At 46.5% G+C, this 19,289-nt stretch overlaps 1 protein-coding gene across 3 annotated transcripts in view; it reads left to right on the top strand.

The window, feature by feature from the left end:
• LOC115099909 (vitamin D3 hydroxylase-associated protein-like) overlaps nucleotides 1-19,289 on the top strand; it is a 64,441-nt gene that overhangs the window by 41,562 nt on the left and 3,590 nt on the right. For all 3 annotated transcript variants that reach the window (XM_029617903.1, XM_029617904.1, XM_029617902.1), the window contains exons 9-14: nucleotides 1,651-1,748; nucleotides 3,785-3,884; nucleotides 5,721-5,764; nucleotides 14,072-14,111; nucleotides 17,742-17,850; nucleotides 19,106-19,251. In XM_029617903.1, coding sequence (XP_029473763.1) covers nucleotides 1,651-1,748; nucleotides 3,785-3,884; nucleotides 5,721-5,764; nucleotides 14,072-14,111; nucleotides 17,742-17,850; nucleotides 19,106-19,251 — 537 coding nt within the window. The remainder of the gene's footprint in view (nucleotides 1-1,650; nucleotides 1,749-3,784; nucleotides 3,885-5,720; nucleotides 5,765-14,071; nucleotides 14,112-17,741; nucleotides 17,851-19,105; nucleotides 19,252-19,289) is intronic.

Here is a 19,289-nt window from a genome sequence, read left to right as displayed (position 1 = left end):
CCCCCCTATCCAACAAGTGGAACATACAGTACATAATTAAGGTGTTCTCATTTCGTTCTGCTGTGGTGGGAGACATTGGCATTCTCCAGCAATATCGCTGTAGGGGAGCCTTAGAGATCCTGTAGGAGGGGACCTCTGTGCTCCTGAAAGCTCACGTAACATGGAAATCGGCAGAAAAAAAGAAAAGCTCGGGCACGGAAATCCCTTTGCCAAGCGCCGTGTTGTGCATTATTTCCAATTTATGCCCCAGCGACCCTTTTGCAGAGGTTGTAAACGTGAGATTAAGGCTTCGCTTTTCTGTTTTGTGATGTATAAACCTATTTGGGTGTTCATTTTGCTGGAGGCAGAGTAGATAAAGGGTTAATTTATGGGAAACGGTTACAATGGGAGGGACCCTTTCCAAAGGGATCCAGCTGGCGTGAGAACCGAATCCTGTGAAATGGCTCACAGTATGCATGGATTCAAAAGCAGGCGATCCTTAGATTGAGGATGTAATTGTATTTCCATCTGCTCACAGAAAGAGCAGCAGCAGCAATTCACTAAGGTTACGTGAGTGCACGTGCACACTCATACTTTGCACCTAGATTGAAATGTGTCCCATAAAAGGTTTGGACCAATTCCATTAGAACAAACCTAGCCCACGTTGGCTTTCTACCTGTTATGATATTTTGTCAGAGCTGCTGTGAAGAAACTTGGCACAACTTAACCGAGGGCCGGAAAAACACGGCAGAATTTATCATAGTGAACCTTCAAGTCCTGTCTGTCACCGTTCGATAGAGAATGGTAGTCACAGGGTTAAGTTTTAGATGAAATAAAGATCTTGGTTTTATGATAACCAGACATCTTCCAACTCTCCTAGACACTTGCAGATGAACCGGGTCTATAGGCATCCCAGCATCGATAGGAATTAGGGAACATTATTGTTACTACAACATGTTTGTTGATATCTAATAACCTCTTTGTTAAAATGTATTCCTTTGTAAACCGTTATGATGGCTTTCCGAATAACGGTATATAAAACTCTTCAAATAAATAAATAACTAAACATAGAATCTCTCAGTGAATCTGCCCCCGTTAGACCTGATGGGTAACTCTTCCCAGACTGCAATTTTTCTCTTGAAGTAAATTAATCCTGAATCAGTTTTAACCCTTTCCCTGTGGCTCTAAGAGTTCTGTCTACCTTAGATGGATCTCCATGTAAATGTTTGTGTGGGCGTCTTAGACACAAAGCCTCCTAGAGAAGCTGCTGGGGGTCAAAGTGGTATCAGAACTCAAGAAAGCACAGGGCAAGCGCCAAAGATCGTTAGCTATGAGGAAGTGAAGATAAAACCAGAAATCAGGTAAGGTCTGCAGTATTATAAGTAAAGAAAATGGGCAGATTGGAGAGGTCTTGAGGTCTTTATCTGCTATTAGTGCCTGTATTCCCCCTCATAGTCCTTTAGCCCTCTGTGAACACTCCAAGTCTTTCTAGCCTCCTCCACATGGTCAAAGGAAGCGTTCATCACCTCTTCTTGCATCTTCTCTGGTCTATGGGTCATGGGAAGATTTTGGCTCCTAGAGCTATCAATCTGGATCCATTCACGAGCACTCAAGACGTCGGCGTAAAAAATAAACCCAAAGCTGAACGTATTGTTTTCTTTTTCCCTGAAGCTGGTACCGTTTACCCCACCACAGATTGAATACGCCTTAAACGAGCTTTGCATAAGAGGATTCTTTGCTGATGGAGCCTCGACTTTAACCGAGAAATTGTACGTAGAACCCGTTCTCATCCTCACTAATGGTTCATCTGAAATCTAAGTGTGGTTCGCCTTTGCCTGTCTAATTTCCATAAGAAATAATGAAGATATGCACATATTCTTAATGCTCTCGCCCATCTTTGCTGTTCCAAAATTCATTAACTGCCTTCGTTCCATTTTTCTTTGTGTTTCTTCTGTCTCTGCCCCTCCTTCTTGGACTAATTTTTTCTCTCTCTTGCTGTTCTCATTTCTCTCTCTTTTTTTTTTCTCCTCCATTTTGTGTGCCTTTCTTCCTACTTTCTGATCTGTCCCCGGATGTATTCTTTGTTTGGATGCCAGTGACTGGGCTGTGGATCTGGGGGATGCTGCATTCTTCTTGTTCGGGTGGGATGGGACGATCGATGCGCCTGCTGGGGTTGTACAAGACATTGTTTCTCGTCCTTTTGTGTGCCAGGGGCTGGCTACCTACCTTCCCTAAATTACAGGCACCGAGCCAGGGGTGGGCAGAAGATCATGCACCCCATCCAATCCGTAATGTCCTGGATCAGCCCTGCAGCTGGTCTTTGTCATTTTAAGAAGGTGACAAGCCAGTCTTCTAAAAAAAAACCAAACCACAATAAAGTTGCTCCTTCTCTTTCTCCCCTATCCCAGCAATAATGTCCTCAGGAAAAAAAAACCCTCATTCTTCCTCCCAGCCAGCCACCAGCTGATCATTGAAAAAAAAATTCCCTCCCTCTCTCTTTCCCGTCACTATCCAGTCAGCCACCATTTGGTCATTTAGAAAAAGAGCAAAGCATCCCCTTCTCTTTCCTTCCCTCCCAGTCAGCCCCCAGCTCATCCAAAACAAAAAAAAAGGTAGGAAATCCCTCCTTCTCTCTCCTTCCTCCCTGCCAGCCAGCATCACTACTGCGACTAAAAGCTCTGCCCCATAAGAGTTTTTTCCCAGTGGCGGCCGATCCCAAGGCCCAATCCCTCAGAGTGGAGCAGCTGCAGCCGAATATTAAGAAGCCTGCATGAGACGGAGTCAGAGTCTGTTCCGTTCTCAAGCCCTGCAGTGGCCCCATCTCCTCCTGGATGCTGGTTCTGAGAGTGGAGCAGACTCTGACTCCGTCTCATGCAGGCTTCTTAACCTTCGGCTGCAGCTGCTCCCCTTCCAGAGATGGGGGCCTCAGGACTGGTACTGCAAGGCAGAGTCAGGGAAAGTCTGCTGGCTGTGGTGCGGGGTACAATGCAACATGTGCAGCTGTAGGGAAGCTCTCGCATCCTCCTCATCCTCTTGCAATCATCGTCACTCTGTGGATCGGCAGAAATGCTTCCGGGGACTGGTGCCAGTCCATCGACCGGTGTTGAGAAACACCGATATAAGACAAGCCAATGCAAGAATGATGGAGGGGAATGTACATCTCAGACTGATGAATTTCTGATGGAGGGGAGACTGGACAATGGGTGCTGTAGACTGATGGATGTTGGGTAAAATGACTGTCCCTGAGTCATGGATTCTGGGACACGGTCACTGGAGTATGGAGAAATAGCAAGGGTACAATTATAATTTGTTGGCGGTTTTTGATCAAGCGGAGGGTATAGTGCATGCGAGATGATCTCTGCTTGTGCACCTGAGCGCTAGACACCTCATCTAATGGGTACTTCTCATGCCCACGCAGGTGCTTGACTTAATGCAGGAGAGAAGGGAGACTTAGCTTACCTGGAATCTGGGAGGAAAGGTCCACCCTAGTGACCTAACGAGATGGAAGAGGAACACCAATGGCTCTGGGGATGGGGGAGGCTGGGGGATGAACCAAACCTTAAAGACGTGACTCTTCACTTCCAAGTGATGAGTGCCCTATGCATGCTGGGAATAAGGAACGGTGAAGCCAGGATCCCAAGATGAGGAGTAGGACGCAAAGGCAATTACACAGAGAGCTTGGTCCTGGCTTCCAGGGTTTGCTCCTGTAACCGACGAGTGAGTCGGATTTTATGCTGAATTGATAAATCAGGTAAGATAAAAGGAAGACTTGGATCTCACGCCGTTTCCCTCTCTTTCCTCCCAGTGACATGGATATTGTTGATCCAAATCTGAAACAACAGCTGTCACTTTATAGACTTCCAACTTTTGCCAAGAGGGTTATGTCGTTCTTCATGAAACCGCTGGTAAGTCTGACGTGGCGTTGCAGGATCTCCCATCCCCAGGATTTACAAATGGGAGGGATCAATAATTATCTTAGGGGCATGGTAGCTATCGCTGACCCCCCAGTGCGTGTCTTGTGAGCTTTAGGATCTCCACAATGGTCCTTAAAGCAAGTTTGCGTTTAGCTTTGCTGTCACCTTGACCTAAGCGCGGTGGCTTTTCCTCTATGTGCACATTAATCCGGGAGGAGAGGGATCACCATGGCATGTGCTGTACTAATCAGACAGACCCCAAGGGGATCATTTCTGCCCTCAGGCCAGAAAACGCTCAATTATCTTTTCCCAAAGCTTTCTGCAGTTCATCAGAAATACAAATGGGGAGTATATGATTATATATTTACCTGTTTTGCATTGACTGTAGACACATCTGATATGTTTATATTTGTTAAAACTGTTACATTACAAAAAAAGAAATACAAATGGGGGAAGGAGCTGGAAATGGAGCAAAAAGCACCAGAAAGGGATTTTCTCTTTTGCCTGCTTTGTGCTACACATTCCCGTTACATGGGGGGGGCAGGAAGAGATTAGTGAAAGGGGGCCTGGGTGTAAGATTTGAGAATTTGTAAGGATCAAAGAGGAAGGTGACAATCCTTGGAAAAACTCGCTAGCAGAGCGGAGGCAGTGCAGGCCAGCGCTGGAAGAGAATGTAAACCTGCTGAGGATGGGGAGGTCAGGTAAAGACATGGGGCGTGTGTGTCTGCGTGAGTGTGCATGAGCATTGGTGTTGGTGTGCATATGGGAATTTATAGGTAAACCTGCTGAGGATGGGGAGGTCAGGTAAAGACAAGGGGTGTGTGTGTGTGTGTGTGAGCATTGGTGTTGGTGTGCATATGGGAATTTATATACTTAACTTAAAGTGGTAGATGACCAGAGAGGAAGACAGCGAGCAGACTGGATAATGCCAATTGGTCTTCATCCACCATCATCTGCATTTATGGCCAAGCTGTTCACAAACATGAAAAGTCCAGTTTCTGCCACGTTTGCTTTTGCAGTCAAAACCTTTGCACATCTGTATCCTTTCTATTTATTTTGGAATTCATGCGTGAAGTTACAGTGCTACAATTATTGTTGCGTTGCATGACAAAGAAACTGGTGGTCACCAATAGTTGCCATCTGCTCACTAACAGAGATTTTAAAAACGTTGCTCGTGCAAAAACAGTCCCATACGCGTGTATGTGGGCCGCATGCGAGCATCACGAATTCTAAGAAGCTGGGAAGTACGGGGGCCAAGAATAAGGGGGCAGGGAAGGGGCGGGGCATGGGGGCCAAGACTTGTACGCGCAACCCCCCAAATTTTGCAAGGCTGAACTGGGCAGCGTGCACCATGTGTAACTTTACTGCTGGTCCTGATGAGGCTCAAGTCTGGAGATTTTGGACTACATGGATCTTGAACACCTGGAGGGGGTGGAGAGACTGAGAGAGAGAGACACACTGACACTCTGTATATCTCCCACTGTAAGAGGGGCATTTTCAGCTCAGGGTGGGTTTTGGGGAGGGGGCAGTGTTACAAAGGTCTACAGACCCTTGCACTCTATGCAGACCAATGTAAAAGTGGCCCTCTTACAGTGGGAGATATACAGAGCATCAGACAGTGTCTCTCTCTCTCTCTCTCTCCCCCCTCATTCGTGGTCACGTGTGTGAGCACATGCACAGGGATATTTTAAATGAAGCACATGTACTGCATGCATGCTCCTTTTAAAATATACCTGTAACTTTTTAATAGAGAGCTCATTTCTACTGCAGTATGGCAAATATTCTTGGGGAGCTGTCAGCACAACGGAAATGTTCTTTTTGTCCTAGAATCCACGAATTGCCGGCCACGTGAATGCACACTGCGGCGTGAGGTAAGAATCTCTCTAGACGTCTCATAACCTTTTCCCTGTCCCGGTGAGGGTCGCATTGAGCGTAATTTCTGCCTGCCAGTCTGGTCCAGTCTTGCTTTAACCCTATTGCATGTATGGACCTGTAATTCCGATTTCCCAAGATCACAAGTCTGTGCCTGAAGTGGAGTAAAACCAGGACTGGAACAGCCCGACCAGCACTGATGAAGCCCACTGGCAACTCTTGTTTTGGCAGAGGGATTTCCAATGGCTGGGGCTTTGACATTATTGGCCTGTGTACAAGTCGTGGAAGCCGAGAGCTGCAGCTGAGAACTTATCAACTTAGACAACAAATGAAATAATAAATGCAACGAAACGCACTCTTATTTCAGTTTGTGCAAACAAACCAAAAGAATCCTGCCGAAATTATGGCTTTTGTTTTTGTGTTGAGAAATAGTGCGAACTATTTCCCCAAATAAAAAAAAAATTAGGAAACCCCCCCCCCCCCCAAAATGAAATTAAGCCTGAACCCCCCCTGAAATGAAATGAAAGTTATTGGTTTGCAAACCCCAAGGACAAATCACTAACTGCCCTGCCTTCGAGATTACGCTTGTAACATCTGGCTGTGTACGTTACTCAGAATATTCACCTGCATGGCAATGCCACGGAATATATCTGGATAAGAATTAGTTAGCCGCATGAGCTTTTCCAGATAACCTTAAACTTGCTGTGGCCACGTCTAACTTAACCGCATAAAATTAAATATCACGACTTATCTGGCCAAGTTAACTGAATAGGTAGCACTGCCCACCTAGCTATTTTGCTAAGTGCTATAGCTGGATATTCAGCAACAACCACTTAACTGGATAAGTCCGATTTTATCTGGCTAAGTAGCATTTGAATATCTACCCCTAAATATTTACAGGAGTTTTTTTCATGATATATGCAGAAAAACCAAGCAGGAAATAGGAATCCTCTAATCAGTTAAGTGAAACGCCAGGTGTATTAGATTTAAGTTCTATGTTAAAATCATTCTGAATATTCTGTTTAGTCATATGTAAGAGGGAATAAAACCCACCCCCAAAGCATGTTCTGTTTGCTGTGGGTCATGGGAAATGTAGTTCAGGGAGCCTGCGTCATGGGAATACAGCCTTTTGAATTCCATGTCCCATGATGCAATGCTTGCCACACTCTCCTCCCGGCCACCATTGTTGCTGTTGTACAGAAGATCTCTGATCACCAACCTGAAGTGAAAAATACCTTTCCTCTTACTCTGTGTGCATGGGACGAGGAAGGGGGAAGTGAATGTGTCTGGAGAAGGGGGGATGGGGATAGTGTGTCACAGGGGCTGCAGAGGGGAGTGGATCTGGGGGTAGTATGTGGACGGAGGGGGAAATGGCAGAGCGAGTGACTATCGAAAGCATCACTGTCCGCCAGGCATACACAGCACTGTACAGATGCACAGAAGAGACAGTCCTTGCTCTGTGCAGTTTATAACCTGGTGAAGGCAAAGGACAAAAAAATACAATGCATTTCCTGCAGCAGCAGGTTTGTCCCTCCAGGTGGGGAGCGACCTCCTCCAAAGTTATGTCCAGTCTGGTAACTGGGGGAGCCACATCCCTCTCCTGGTCTCTGCCGGTGCGGTCCTGACACAGACAGCGTGGCTGCTCTCCTGGGCCGGCCGCCCCTAGCCAGTTACCTATTCATTAATGAATAACTTAGTTAGTTTGATTTGATTTTCCTTTTACTCAGAAGCCAAAGTCTGCCCCTAATTTCCTGGAACCTTTTATTATAGTGAAGAAGGTTAAAATTGAGAAGGCTTAAGATCTGGAAAAAACAAACAAACGAGGGTGTAACATTTAAAAGCAGCCTGGAAAAGGTGGGAGTTCAGGCAGATATGAATACGACCAGAGCAGGAGCTCATGTGCAGGGCAGCGAGATGGGAAGGGCGGGCACTGTGAGCCGACGATGGAGGAGAAGGGCACAGGTGAGAGCAGAGGCCACGAGGAAGGGCGCAGCGGGAAATGCGGGTCCGCAGAGCGAAGTGAGGACGTCTGCAGCTGCGCCTATTGTCGGTCACAAGATTGTATGGACCAGTGTCCATCGTGACCCTGAGTACTTGTGTCACGATGGGTGAGCTCCTGCAGGGCTTCCCAACCCTGTCCTGGAGAGACTCACCTAACTGGCCCGATTTTCAGGACATCATAATGAATATGCATGAGACAGATTTGCATACATTGGAGACTCAGTTTATGCAAATCATGAGGCTGACCCAGAAATGCCCCTTACTCTTTGTACCAGATGCTGGCTGTGTGGGGTCAGAGAGAGAAGGGAGTGTGTACTGTGTGGTGTTCCCTCACCACTTCCTGATGCAAGGTGTGGGGCGCTGAGTGCGATGTTAAAAACCTTCTGAGCCTACTTTGTCTCGCGCTGCGCCCTAGGAGAGGGTGGCTGAGGCTGAAGGGAGAAGCACTCGGGCTCCCGGTGTTAGGAAGGGGTTAGTCAGACACTCCTTGACTTCATTCAGGAGTGCCAGGACTGTAGATATGGCCACACCAGAGAGAGGCGCTGAAATGATGTCACACCGGCGCCACGCTCCAGGCGGCCAGCACCGCTATTAGTCACAGTCGCTGGGGCCAAAGCGAGTGATCTTTGCTCCGGCCCAAAAGATTATTTTAGTGAGGGCTGGCAAGGGAGGCTTCTGACTCCATCATATGTTTATAGGGGGCAAGAAGGGCCTGGGGGGGGGGCCCAGCATGGTAGGCCCAGGCCTCAGGCTAGGGTTGGGAGAGGCCCAGGGATGTTCTGGCCGGACCTGGGCCCCAGGTTAGATTTTATACAGGGGAAGGCTGGTTGGAGAGCTGTGGGAGGCTTGGTTTGCGTTTGGTTTTTTTCGTTTTGCTTTTCTTGGAGGGAGGAGATGCCTTTTTTTTTTTTTTTTTTTGGTTTGGGAAATGAACCAAACTGAAAAAAAAAAACCATGGGAATGGTAACTTTGAAACTGGCGCGTGTGTATCGGCCCGAGCCCAGGGACGTGGCCATTTTATAACTTGCACACGTTATGAAATAGCCTGGCCATGCACACGCGGGCATGCAAATCCCGTTTCTACCACGTAAGGGGTTTTTAAAAAGGGTGGCGCCCACGCTATTGCCAGTTTCACCAGTTTGTAAAGCAGCGGGTGCAATTATCAGCTAGGGTCCTCCCCGCTTTCATAGCCTACGCTCTCCCCAGTTACCCCAGACCCTTTAAGCCCCTCAGAAATGGCTCGATCCTTTTATTTTATAACTTACACGTCCTCCATAGCAGAAGTACAGTTACAAGACAGAGGACCTCGGTGCACGCCGGGGATATGTAAGTATTTATGCGCGCATCTCCTGGCCAGGCCCCTCCCAGACCATGCCCACACCTGCCCCTTTTTGGAAACTTAGGAGATGTGCGCACAGCGGGTTTTACAGGCGCAGATCTGGGCGCTATTTAAAATATGGTTGGCGCGCGCGCAAGCCCGACTTCTACGTGCATCCCCTAAACCTCCGAAACGAAAAAACAAACTGAACCGAAATTTTTTTATGATCTACATTCCTTAACACCAAGAGCGCCTTGAGATGTGGAGCTGCAGTTTGGAGTCAGGAAAAAGTGCTGCCAAGTAAACGATACGTTGAAAGGATTGTCAGGAGAGACTCATCTGAAAGTTATCACTAGGTCCTAGATCTGTGCCAGTACAGAGAACCCTCAGAGAGGGCGTCTTCCTTACGAGTGCCTCACAGGGAGTATAGTAGTGGGGGAAGAAAGTTATCACTGGGTCCTAGATCTGTGCCAGTACAGAGAACCCTCAAGGAGGGCGTCTTCCTTACGAGGGCCTCACAGGGAGTATAGTAGTGGGGGAAGAAAGTTATCACTGGGTCCTAGATCTGTGCCAGTACAGAGAAACCTCAAGGAGGGCGTCTTCCTTACGAGGGCCTCACAGGGAGTATAGTAGTGGGGGAAGAAAGTTATCACTGGGTCCTAGATCTGTGCCAGTACAGAGAACCCTCAAGGAGGGCGTCATCCCTTACGAGTGCCTCACAGGGAGTATAGTAGTGGGGGAAGAAAACCCCTGGTAGGTGAAGATGGTGATTTTTTTTTTTTGTGGGATTTCCGGACTTTGCTTTCTATACGGATGTCACCAGATCCAGGTGTGTTCACCTCAAGATAATCCGTCTGCACCAAACACACCAGCAAAGGCTTTTTTTTTTTTTTTTTTGGAGCAAATGCTGAATGTGGATGGTGTGGATTTATTTATTTTTTTTGTGTTTTACTGGAAGATCTCAGAAGTTCTCCAACAGCCTAAGGGCCTTGAAAGACTTTTAAATGTACCCCCCCTGTAGGACTTGAGGTCACCTTGTGTGATTTATTGTTAATTTTTTTTTTTTTTTTTAAGCATTTCGGCTCATGTGGTAATATTTCCTTGCTAACCACAATATTTGTTTGTTGTAGCTGTTTAAAAATTCTCATAAGTGTAACCCCATCTCCTGGTAACCACTTAACACCGACGGGGCCATGAAAGCATTTCTAGTTCTCCTGGGGCTGGCTCGGGTTTTTAGTTTTCCCTTACACAGACTCCTTCACCTGGGGCTGGATTCTTTTACTGACGGGGGGAAGACGGCTCCTCCAGGGGGGGGGGGGGGCACTGTTTCTCTTCCCTGGGAGATGGATCGCCTTTTCTCTCCCTCTGATGGATGTGAGTGTCAAGCAAATGACGCAGGAGACTCTGGATGAGTGCCCAAAAAATAAACTTTACTGAAAGTGTTCTCACATCAGTTCTTATCCCAGAGGTGGCTGCTCTTTCATTCTCTATTGCAGGGCAAGGGAAACCCTCACTGTCCAGGGCTTGGACAAATGAGGTTCCCGTGTGGCCGGGGGTGAAATGGTTTGGAGAGAGAACCCCCTCCGGTGCTCGCAGAAATGCTAACGCAGTCTCTGCACAGAGAGGCCCAATTCCTCTCTCTCTCCCAGGCGTGATCACGCCATTTGGGGGTCTTCAAAAGATCCGTCTGGTCTTACTCGCTGTTCTCCAATGTCTCTCTCGACCTCACGATCTTGAATCCCACGATGGAAGGGATCCAGACTAGAACAGGCAGCTCTTGATGTTCTTCCAGTAGGACAGGAAGAGGGGAAGCAAAACCCTTCTTCACAGTTCTTCTAACAAAACGTCATGTTCTGCAAACACCAGAAGGGCCATGCAGCAGGTCCGTCCCCCCCCATACCTCTGTCCTCAAGGAGGCTGCAGAAGGGGCAGGTCTTCCTACCCTGGGGGCCCCCCCCCCCACTGCCAGGTTTTACCCGTGACCTCTCTCCAGGCTTATGGCTTCTGATACGAATCAGCTGTAAAATAAAAAGTCTAACCCAGTCCAGTGTGGGAGCAGAAATGTGCTCCCCTCCCTCTGCTGCAGCCTGCAATTGTGTGCCTGACTCTAAGGACGGCTTTTTAATCCCTGCTGCAGTCCTCAGGGATTATCAGTGGCACTGGGCCGAACCTCACTGGAAAGGATAAAGATGTGGTTTACCAGGGACAAACTCCAGCTGGAAACGGAGTGTGCAAGTCTTCTCTGTTTCGAGCAGAAATGTTGATGCTAAGCCTTTCACCTGGATGTCGGTTATAACTCCTAATGACACAGACGGCGTCTGCCAAATATCAACCTTCAATATGATATTATGAACCTCTATTGGACCCTCAGAGTAAGCACTACCGGTACTTCTGTCTTCATTGCTTTATATTGATCGTCAGTCCCAGTTTTCCACCACTTTTTAGTGTTTTTTTTTTGGATTTTGCAAATAAAAATGGTTTTGAGACAAGTTAAATTGTCTTGTTGTAAACTTCTTTTTAGTGATTATAATCCCAAAATTCCCGACACGTGCTGCGTTCAAAGCTTATTTCTGCATCAAGGGATTGAAGTTTCAGACGATTAACTCTAAAAGAAGCAAGCAATAAACCATTAAAACAGAACACCAGCGTATAGCACAGCAAGCAGTGAGCCCGCACGCACCATCTCTTCTGTCATTCAGTGTTTGGTGCCAAGGTTAACCCTGGCAGGTCAATATGTTTTCAAGGACCTGTTTATTTTTTTTAGAAAAGTGACATCACCATCAGTATCCCTCATAAGTTCGTATTAATGAATACTGCTCAATCTCTGCATTGAGACCCTGCACTGTGATTGTGTTCCATGTAATTATCCAATATTCACGAAAATTCAGTCTTGCTTGATAGTTATCTTCACGCCCTGAAGGGGTGACTTTTCTCTATCACCCACCACCATAAATCTCTAAAGGCGTGTGAATGTTGAACACAATGTTGGACTATGAGTGCTTGTATTTTCCTAGTAAATAGACAACTTTTGGGTTTGTCATATGAGTTTGTATTTTTCTTTGTGTGTGTCCCACATATGTTATCTAAGCCATCAAGTGCTTATGCAATCTATTATGTTGTGATGAACAGTCAGTGTGGCTCCACATTTCAAAATTACATTCAGAAACAGGATCTTGCCAAGATTGTATGGAACTGGTTAGTGTCACACATGGAGCAGGTGCCACATGCACGGTGACCTCTCATTAAGTTAGTATGGACATCTGTGGGAGAAGGTAGAACAGAATTTACAATGATCTCTTTCAAATTCTTTCCCCATGTGTAAGCAACCATTGGGTGTTCCTGGAATATCGAATGCAGGCTTAATATGTGCCAGTGTTTATGAAGCACCAAGATTATTCCTTGAGCTTTATTAGAATTCCTTATCGAGCACACTAACCTCTTTGTAGAAGATTTATTAAGGTCAAGACGTAGCCCCTGCCACCCAGCATTCAATGCTCTCTTGTATGCTGGTTTTATGGCTCGCCTAGGATAACTGCATTTCAGAAATCTATTACATAATACTTGAGCGTTCTCAAGATAATTCTGTTTGCTCAAGCGAGACTGAATATTTGAGAACAATATTGGATAATTACATGGAACACAATCACACCGCAGGTTCTCAATGCAGAGATTGAGCCGTATTCATTAATACGAACTTATGAGGGATACTGATGGTGTCAATGTATTGAATTATTCTGATTGGTGATGTCACTTTTCTAAAAAAATAAACAGGTCCTTGAAAACACATTGACCTGCCAGGGTTAACCTTGGCACCAAACACTGAATGACAGAAGAGATGGTACGTGCGGGCTTACTGCTTGCTGTGCTATATGTGCTATATGCTGGTGTTCCGTTTTAATGGTTTATTGCTTGCTTCTTTTAGAGTTAATCGTCTGAAACTTCAATCCCCTGATGCAGAAATAAGCTTTGAACGCAGCACGTGTCGGGAATTTTGGGATTATAATCACTAAAAAGAAGTTTACAACAAGACAATTTAACTTGTCTCAAAACCATTTTTATTTGCAAAATCCAAAAAAAAACCCCCACTAAAAAGTGGTGGAAAACTGGGACTGACGATCAATATAAAGCAATGAAGGCAGAAGTACCGGTAGTGCTTACTCTGAGGGTCCAATAGAGGTTCATAATATCACATTGAAGGTTGATATTTGGCAGATACTGTCTGTGTTGAAACTAAATCTTTACTGTATGGGTGGCTTTTAATGAAGCGGCCTGTCGTTTGCTTGCCGGGCGCACACGCAGAAGATTTGATATTACTGAGCAGTAAACAGGCCCGGATTTAGGAACAGGCAATTTCCTAGGAGGAAAAATAAGAATTCTTTATGCTGAGAGTGGTTAAAACTGAGGAGGCTGCCGAGGAGACCGTTGTAGCCACTGCGGTTCCTAGAGGTCCGTGGCGCCACGTTTCCTGGAGTCAGCCACGATTGCCGTAGGGTGCGGCGCCAGTAGTAGGGAGGAGGCTGGGCCTGGAATACAGTTTAGAGGGCACGTAGCAGGAGCAGCAGGTGAGCTCCAGGCTCAAAGTAGAAAGAAAGGGCTCTAATAGCACAAAGGTCACCTTCTAAGGATCAGGAGGGACATAACACAAGCGTCTAAAGTTGTGCAGGACGATCACAAAAGTCTATTTCTAACCCCTTGAAGGGGTGTAAATGTGATGGAACTATTTAGCTATGTAGACCAGGGGTAAGACCAGTCCTGGAGTGCCACAGACAGGTCTGGGTTTCCGGATACCCACCATGAATACAGCTTCCATGGTGTGCACATGAATCTCGTACACATTCACGGTGGATGTCCTGAAAACCAGGCTTCTTTGTGGCACTCAGGGGCCCTTGATGTAGGCAACAGTTAATTCTAATTTTGTTTGTCTATTATTTTGATATTTCACTCTGTTCCCTTCACTAACCTGCTTTTCTTATTTTTTAATTTTTAGCTCTGTGAAAAACTTCTGGAAACATAACACTGCATTGAAGGTAGAGAAAAAGATCTCAGTCCATATCAGTCCTTCTTAGCCACACCTGGTGATGCCTGGCTCTCAAACGCAGGCCCCCCAGAGGTGCTGGTTAGTAAATAGCTCAGCGGGTTCTGCTGCAGAGTTGCGGGTTCCTCTGGAGATCTGTGGGCTCCCCCCAAATCAGCAGCGGGATGGGAATCTGCCTCTGCCTCTTTCGCCGTGGCTGTGCTCAGACTGTAGAGTGGCCACCTTGTTTCACTCTGGGGAGTGAGGTACAAGAGCGGGGTGTCCCTTTGCTCGCGTTCTTGAGGCAGTGATCCAGAACGTTACCTTTAGTTTAGGTGACTTCACATGCATGTCGTGGGCTGGCCTGATGGCTGGACATTGCGACGTGGAAGATCCCTGGTCCGATCTGTGAGTTGGGTCTTCAGGGGATGCTGCAGACAGCATGTACAGCCCCTGAGGCGGGGAAGAAGGGAGACCTGGTCACTGCTTGAAGGTGATGCCTGTTGCATGGCCCTGGCATACGACCCCCCACTACAATGACCAGGCTGGATATGTTGGGGGCAGAGATATAAAATAGAGGAAGAAAGTTCCAGGTGCTAGTGAGTGAAGGCTGATGGTGCCAGATCCCAGTCCTGGTTCCAAAGGAGCATGGGGGGAACTGCAGGGTCAATCCCCCGTCTCCCCAAAAGAAACACACACACAATCGTGAATCCTTGGCCCGTAATGATTACAGCTCCACAAATAACACTCCTCTAGGGTGAGGGAAAGAGGAAAGTTATCTTCTAGGCTGACTGCCCGGGGGCTCTGGAGCTCTGCTCTGATCTTCAGCCCTCCCAGTGCTCAGCAGAAGCCTCTGGAAGCTGAATCGCTCAACCACCAGGCCGGCTTTGGTAGGGGGGATGCAGCCTGAGGTTTCCATGCTGAGGGCTCTTCATACCCTTGCGCCACTGCTTTTTAATATTTTTTACGCAGCTTTTACGACTTTTACTCCGTGATCTAGGGGTAGGGGGTTATTTATATGCAGATGATATTCAGCTGGTGCTCCCAATTAAAAAATGAGGCGTGAGCAGTTCAGAACGTAAATGGTAAACTTGGTATGGTCACGGATTGCTTGTTAGAAGTAACCTGGTGTTGAATTCCTCTAAATCCGAGATATTACAGATCAATCAGGCAGGGCAAGAGGCTGCCCCTTTGTCAGTTATCTTGGAAGGGGTATGGCTGGTTAGAGATTTGGGAACAAGTGACTAAGATGGTTTGGCATTTTCAAATTGCAATGAGTCAGAAAATGTCACCCCTTTTTAGAGTGAGGGGCATTTAGAGGAGTAATTCAGGTGATTTCACAATCAGATTATTGTAACAGCCTGAGTGTGGGCCTCCCTCAGCGGCTCACACGCAGCTCGGGTGGTCCTGGGGTGGGCAATACTTCAGTCTTTTCATTGGCTCCCAGTTTCAGCCCATATAGAGTTTAAGATCTTATCTTTGGTGTTTAGAGTCATTAGTGGTAATCTACATCTCCAGTGTAGGCTAATATCTAGTCAGGCCCCTTTGGCATGGAATCTGCCACAATGATGGGTTCTGCAGGGTACGGTAACCTCCCAAAGCAGGCGCAGGCTGAACTCAGGAACAGGTCTGGTCAAGCGTCAGGGTCTTCTGCCTATACCAGCCACCTCCCCCCCCCCCCCCCCCCCCCCGGGTTGAGCCCTCAGGTTCTGGTAATCAGCAGGACTTAGCAGGTAGCGCACACGCACAGAAACAGCTAGGCTGCAGCGAAGCAAGGAACAGGAAGGACTAAGGCAAACCAGAGCTAAATGGGCACAACACAGAGTAAATAAAAGTCCAAGACGAGGCAGGGTGCAGTGAACGAGGCAGGCTTATAAAAGTGTGGCAGTGCTGAGTCACTGCTATCAAACATGGCTGCCAGAAGGCCCGAGGACTGGGGCAGCATGGAACATAGCTCACTGAGGGCCCCTGCTGGAGGGAGGTGAGCCCTGCAGAAGTAACCTTTATAGGTTGTATGGAAAAGCCTGATGGGGGGGAAGCTTTTTCAGTGCTAGCACTGAAATTATCTTGTTTTTCTCAAGAAAATGAAAGCCTGGCTTAACTGATAGAGTACTTTTAGGCTGTTCACAAGTTGGAAGGGGATTTTGGGGTTCTTTAAGGGTTGCTGTTCTTTTGGAAGTGAAATATTTAGGTAGTGGGCTTGTTGTGTTATTTCTAAATTTTATTTTTTGTGGGGTGGATTATTTGAGTTGGGGGAAAGGATAGGGGTTTTTATTTTTTTTTCATTGTACACTGCACTGGACAATCTAAGGGGGCCAATAAAGTGGTATAGAGAAAAAGTTAAATACATATAAATTTCCAATGAAGCATGAAACGTGATGGAAGATAAGGACCATGAGGCCTGTCTAATCTCCCCTATTGGCTTCCCTTCACTTTTCCGTTTATCGCAGTCCTTCTTCTTTCTGTTACTATCTTTGCCCCCACTACTGTCCCTGGGAGGACACTTAATGTATCCATTATTCCTCAGTCTACGTAAGCATGGCAGCATATGATGAATGCTACCGCTCTGAGATTTGTGTTGCCTTGGCCCTTGTTGAAGACGATAAGTCCGAATGCATTGTTACAAATGACACATGTTATGTTATCACTACTACACATCTCTTAGTGCTTCTTAATTTGACACAGATCCAACTAGGCTTTGATTATTTATCTTCATCTCTGATGCCAGCCTGGCGCAACCACATTCAATGTTGTATACTGTAGATAATCAAAAGTTTTTATAAAAGTAAGTGGTGCCGAGACAACCTAAGAACCCACCAATCAAGGAGACTAGTAGGGGAGAAGCCCTTAGAACTGTTCTGTCTCCTCCTCCTTCCTGGGGCGAGGGATGTGATCCCTTTGAATAGCTGTCACCCGTGTGAGCCTCCAATGTTCCCCTTCAGGTGCGATGGTCTGTGTTCTCCCTGCAGATGGGATGACTTGTGAGCCCGTATGAGAATACACTTGTACGCCTCATCTCCAACTATGTAACTTGTGCCGTTAGACAAGAATCCCAGCCCACTGATTGGAAGCGCTTTTGCTCATGTTATCTCTGTACTGACTGCTTTAATGAAAACAGTTTAAGTTTCTGTATGCTTGAGCACACTGCTGCATACTTCCAATAGCACCGTATTTGATCTGACGCATTCAAGAATGGCGAATTCCCCCGAGAGAAACGTTCTGAAGCCGTGATGCTTGCAAGCTGTGCAGTCTGAAAGAGAGGTGCTTCTCTACGATGAGTAACTGCTTGGGTGGATGCTGGAGTCGCTTCTCTACAATGAGTAACTGCTTGCCTTTGCTTGGGTCGCTTCTCTACAATGAGTAACTGCTTGCCTTTGCTTGGGTCGCTTCTCTACGATGAGTAACTGCTTGCCTTTGCTTGGGTGGATGCTTGGGTCGCTTCTCTACGATGAGTAACTGCTTGCCTTTGTTTGGGTGGATGCTTGAGTCTCTTCTCTACGATGAGTAACTGCTTGCCTTTGTTTGGGTGGATGCTTGAGTCGCTTCTCTACGATGAGTAACTGCTTGCCTTTGCTTGGGTGGGATTCCACATGCTGTTAACAAAACCCGTCTCTCTTCCTTCCCTCTTGTTCATGCCTCCTAGGAATACTGCCTGGAATTTGTTTCCGAATGGAGAAAGCTGGGTCTGGATGTTCTCCTGTGCCCGATGCTGGGTCCTGCCTTTAACATAGGCTATCCGGGAAAACTGTTCGGTAGAGTATTCTAGAAATACATCTGTCCCTTTCCACCCATTGGCTAGCACGAGATATCGCTAAAGTAGATTTTAGGGCATGGCCCCTCTTTGATTTCATTGTACATTTGTTTTGCTAAATTTATACATTCAGTTGGCCTGAGGACAGTGAAATAACATGTTTGTTTCTTGGATTTCATATTAGTGTGCAGCAATAACTTATCATATATGTTGGCTAGCTGGATTTCAGAGCAGGTGCAGAGCTATGCTGGAAAGTTTCAGAGATTTGGGTAGAGATCTGCTGGCTTAGCTGACAACTCAGATATGTCAGAAGAGCAAAAATGTTAAGGACACCAACAAAGTACAGAGGACAGGTTTTAAAACGCTGCAGACTTAGAGGGTACGTGTTGGCATAGCAGGGTTTAAATTATGGATATGTATTATCCTTCCAGACCTCATGCAAATCCCTTGATTAGCAAGACCCTAAGTGCCTCGTGATATTCAGTACTTTCAACATGAGAAGTCACAGTCTGGTCCCATAAATCCAGTCTAGACATACTGTGACATGTTGTGACCTCTTGATTTCTGTGACAAAATGGTCAGCCATGCAGCGCCCTACTATTTAAGCATTTAGCTGGATTATATTAAAACCCATACAACACACTCAACCAGCATTTTCACACAAAGCATTAACTAGGCTTCAGCTCTAGCTAATGTAGCTAACAGCAATGAGGGTTCAATCCTTGATGACTGGTGCCCTTGTACTCTTTCAACCCCTTTTTGTCTCTGGTGTATGCATTTCTGTCCTGGAGAAAACCATAGCTGTACACTGTATATACCAGGATGAACATATGTGATGACGAGCTTACGAGTGTCGGGAGTGGTTCATTGTTCCTTGCATCTTGAGGTCATGCAAAATCTATGAAGTGAAAGGGCAGTGTGTGCCTCTTGCAGCCAGGAACAGAGAGTGAAAATTCTTTCTCAATTAAGGAGAAAGTAAGGGCCATTTTGCATCTCTAGTAATGGCTACGTGGAAATGCATTCTTTAAGCATCCGACAAGGACTAGCCTACTACTCATGGCGGAGCCTGGGAAGGCCATGCTGTTTTTAACTTAAGCTTTTGTGATCCTTTTCAGTCGCTTATGCTTTTCTCAGATTCTTGGAAAATTGACCCAACTTAGCAGGCACATGCAAGGAAGGATAATCGCACCAGGTTAACTTGATAAAGTGTAAGCCCCTAAGTCTGAAGTCTTGTAATGTCATTTTTTTCCTCCCAGCTGGATTCACTTTTACCATGTTGTACAACATCTTGAACTTCCCCTGTGGGATTGTGCCGGTGACCACGGTAACTGCAGAAGATGAGGAAGAGATGAAACATTACAAAGGATATTGCAATGATCCCTGGGATAAGGAGCTCATCAAAGTGAGTGCCTGAATTATTGCACTTGAGACAACAGGTAT

Source organism: Rhinatrema bivittatum, chromosome 10 (genome assembly GCF_901001135.1).
Source record: "Rhinatrema bivittatum chromosome 10, aRhiBiv1.1, whole genome shotgun sequence".
In the NCBI taxonomy this organism is placed as follows: Eukaryota; Metazoa; Chordata; class Amphibia; order Gymnophiona; family Rhinatrematidae; genus Rhinatrema; species Rhinatrema bivittatum.
The sequence above is the reverse complement of the archived record's forward strand: the minus strand, read 5'-3'. Positions and strand labels throughout refer to the sequence as shown.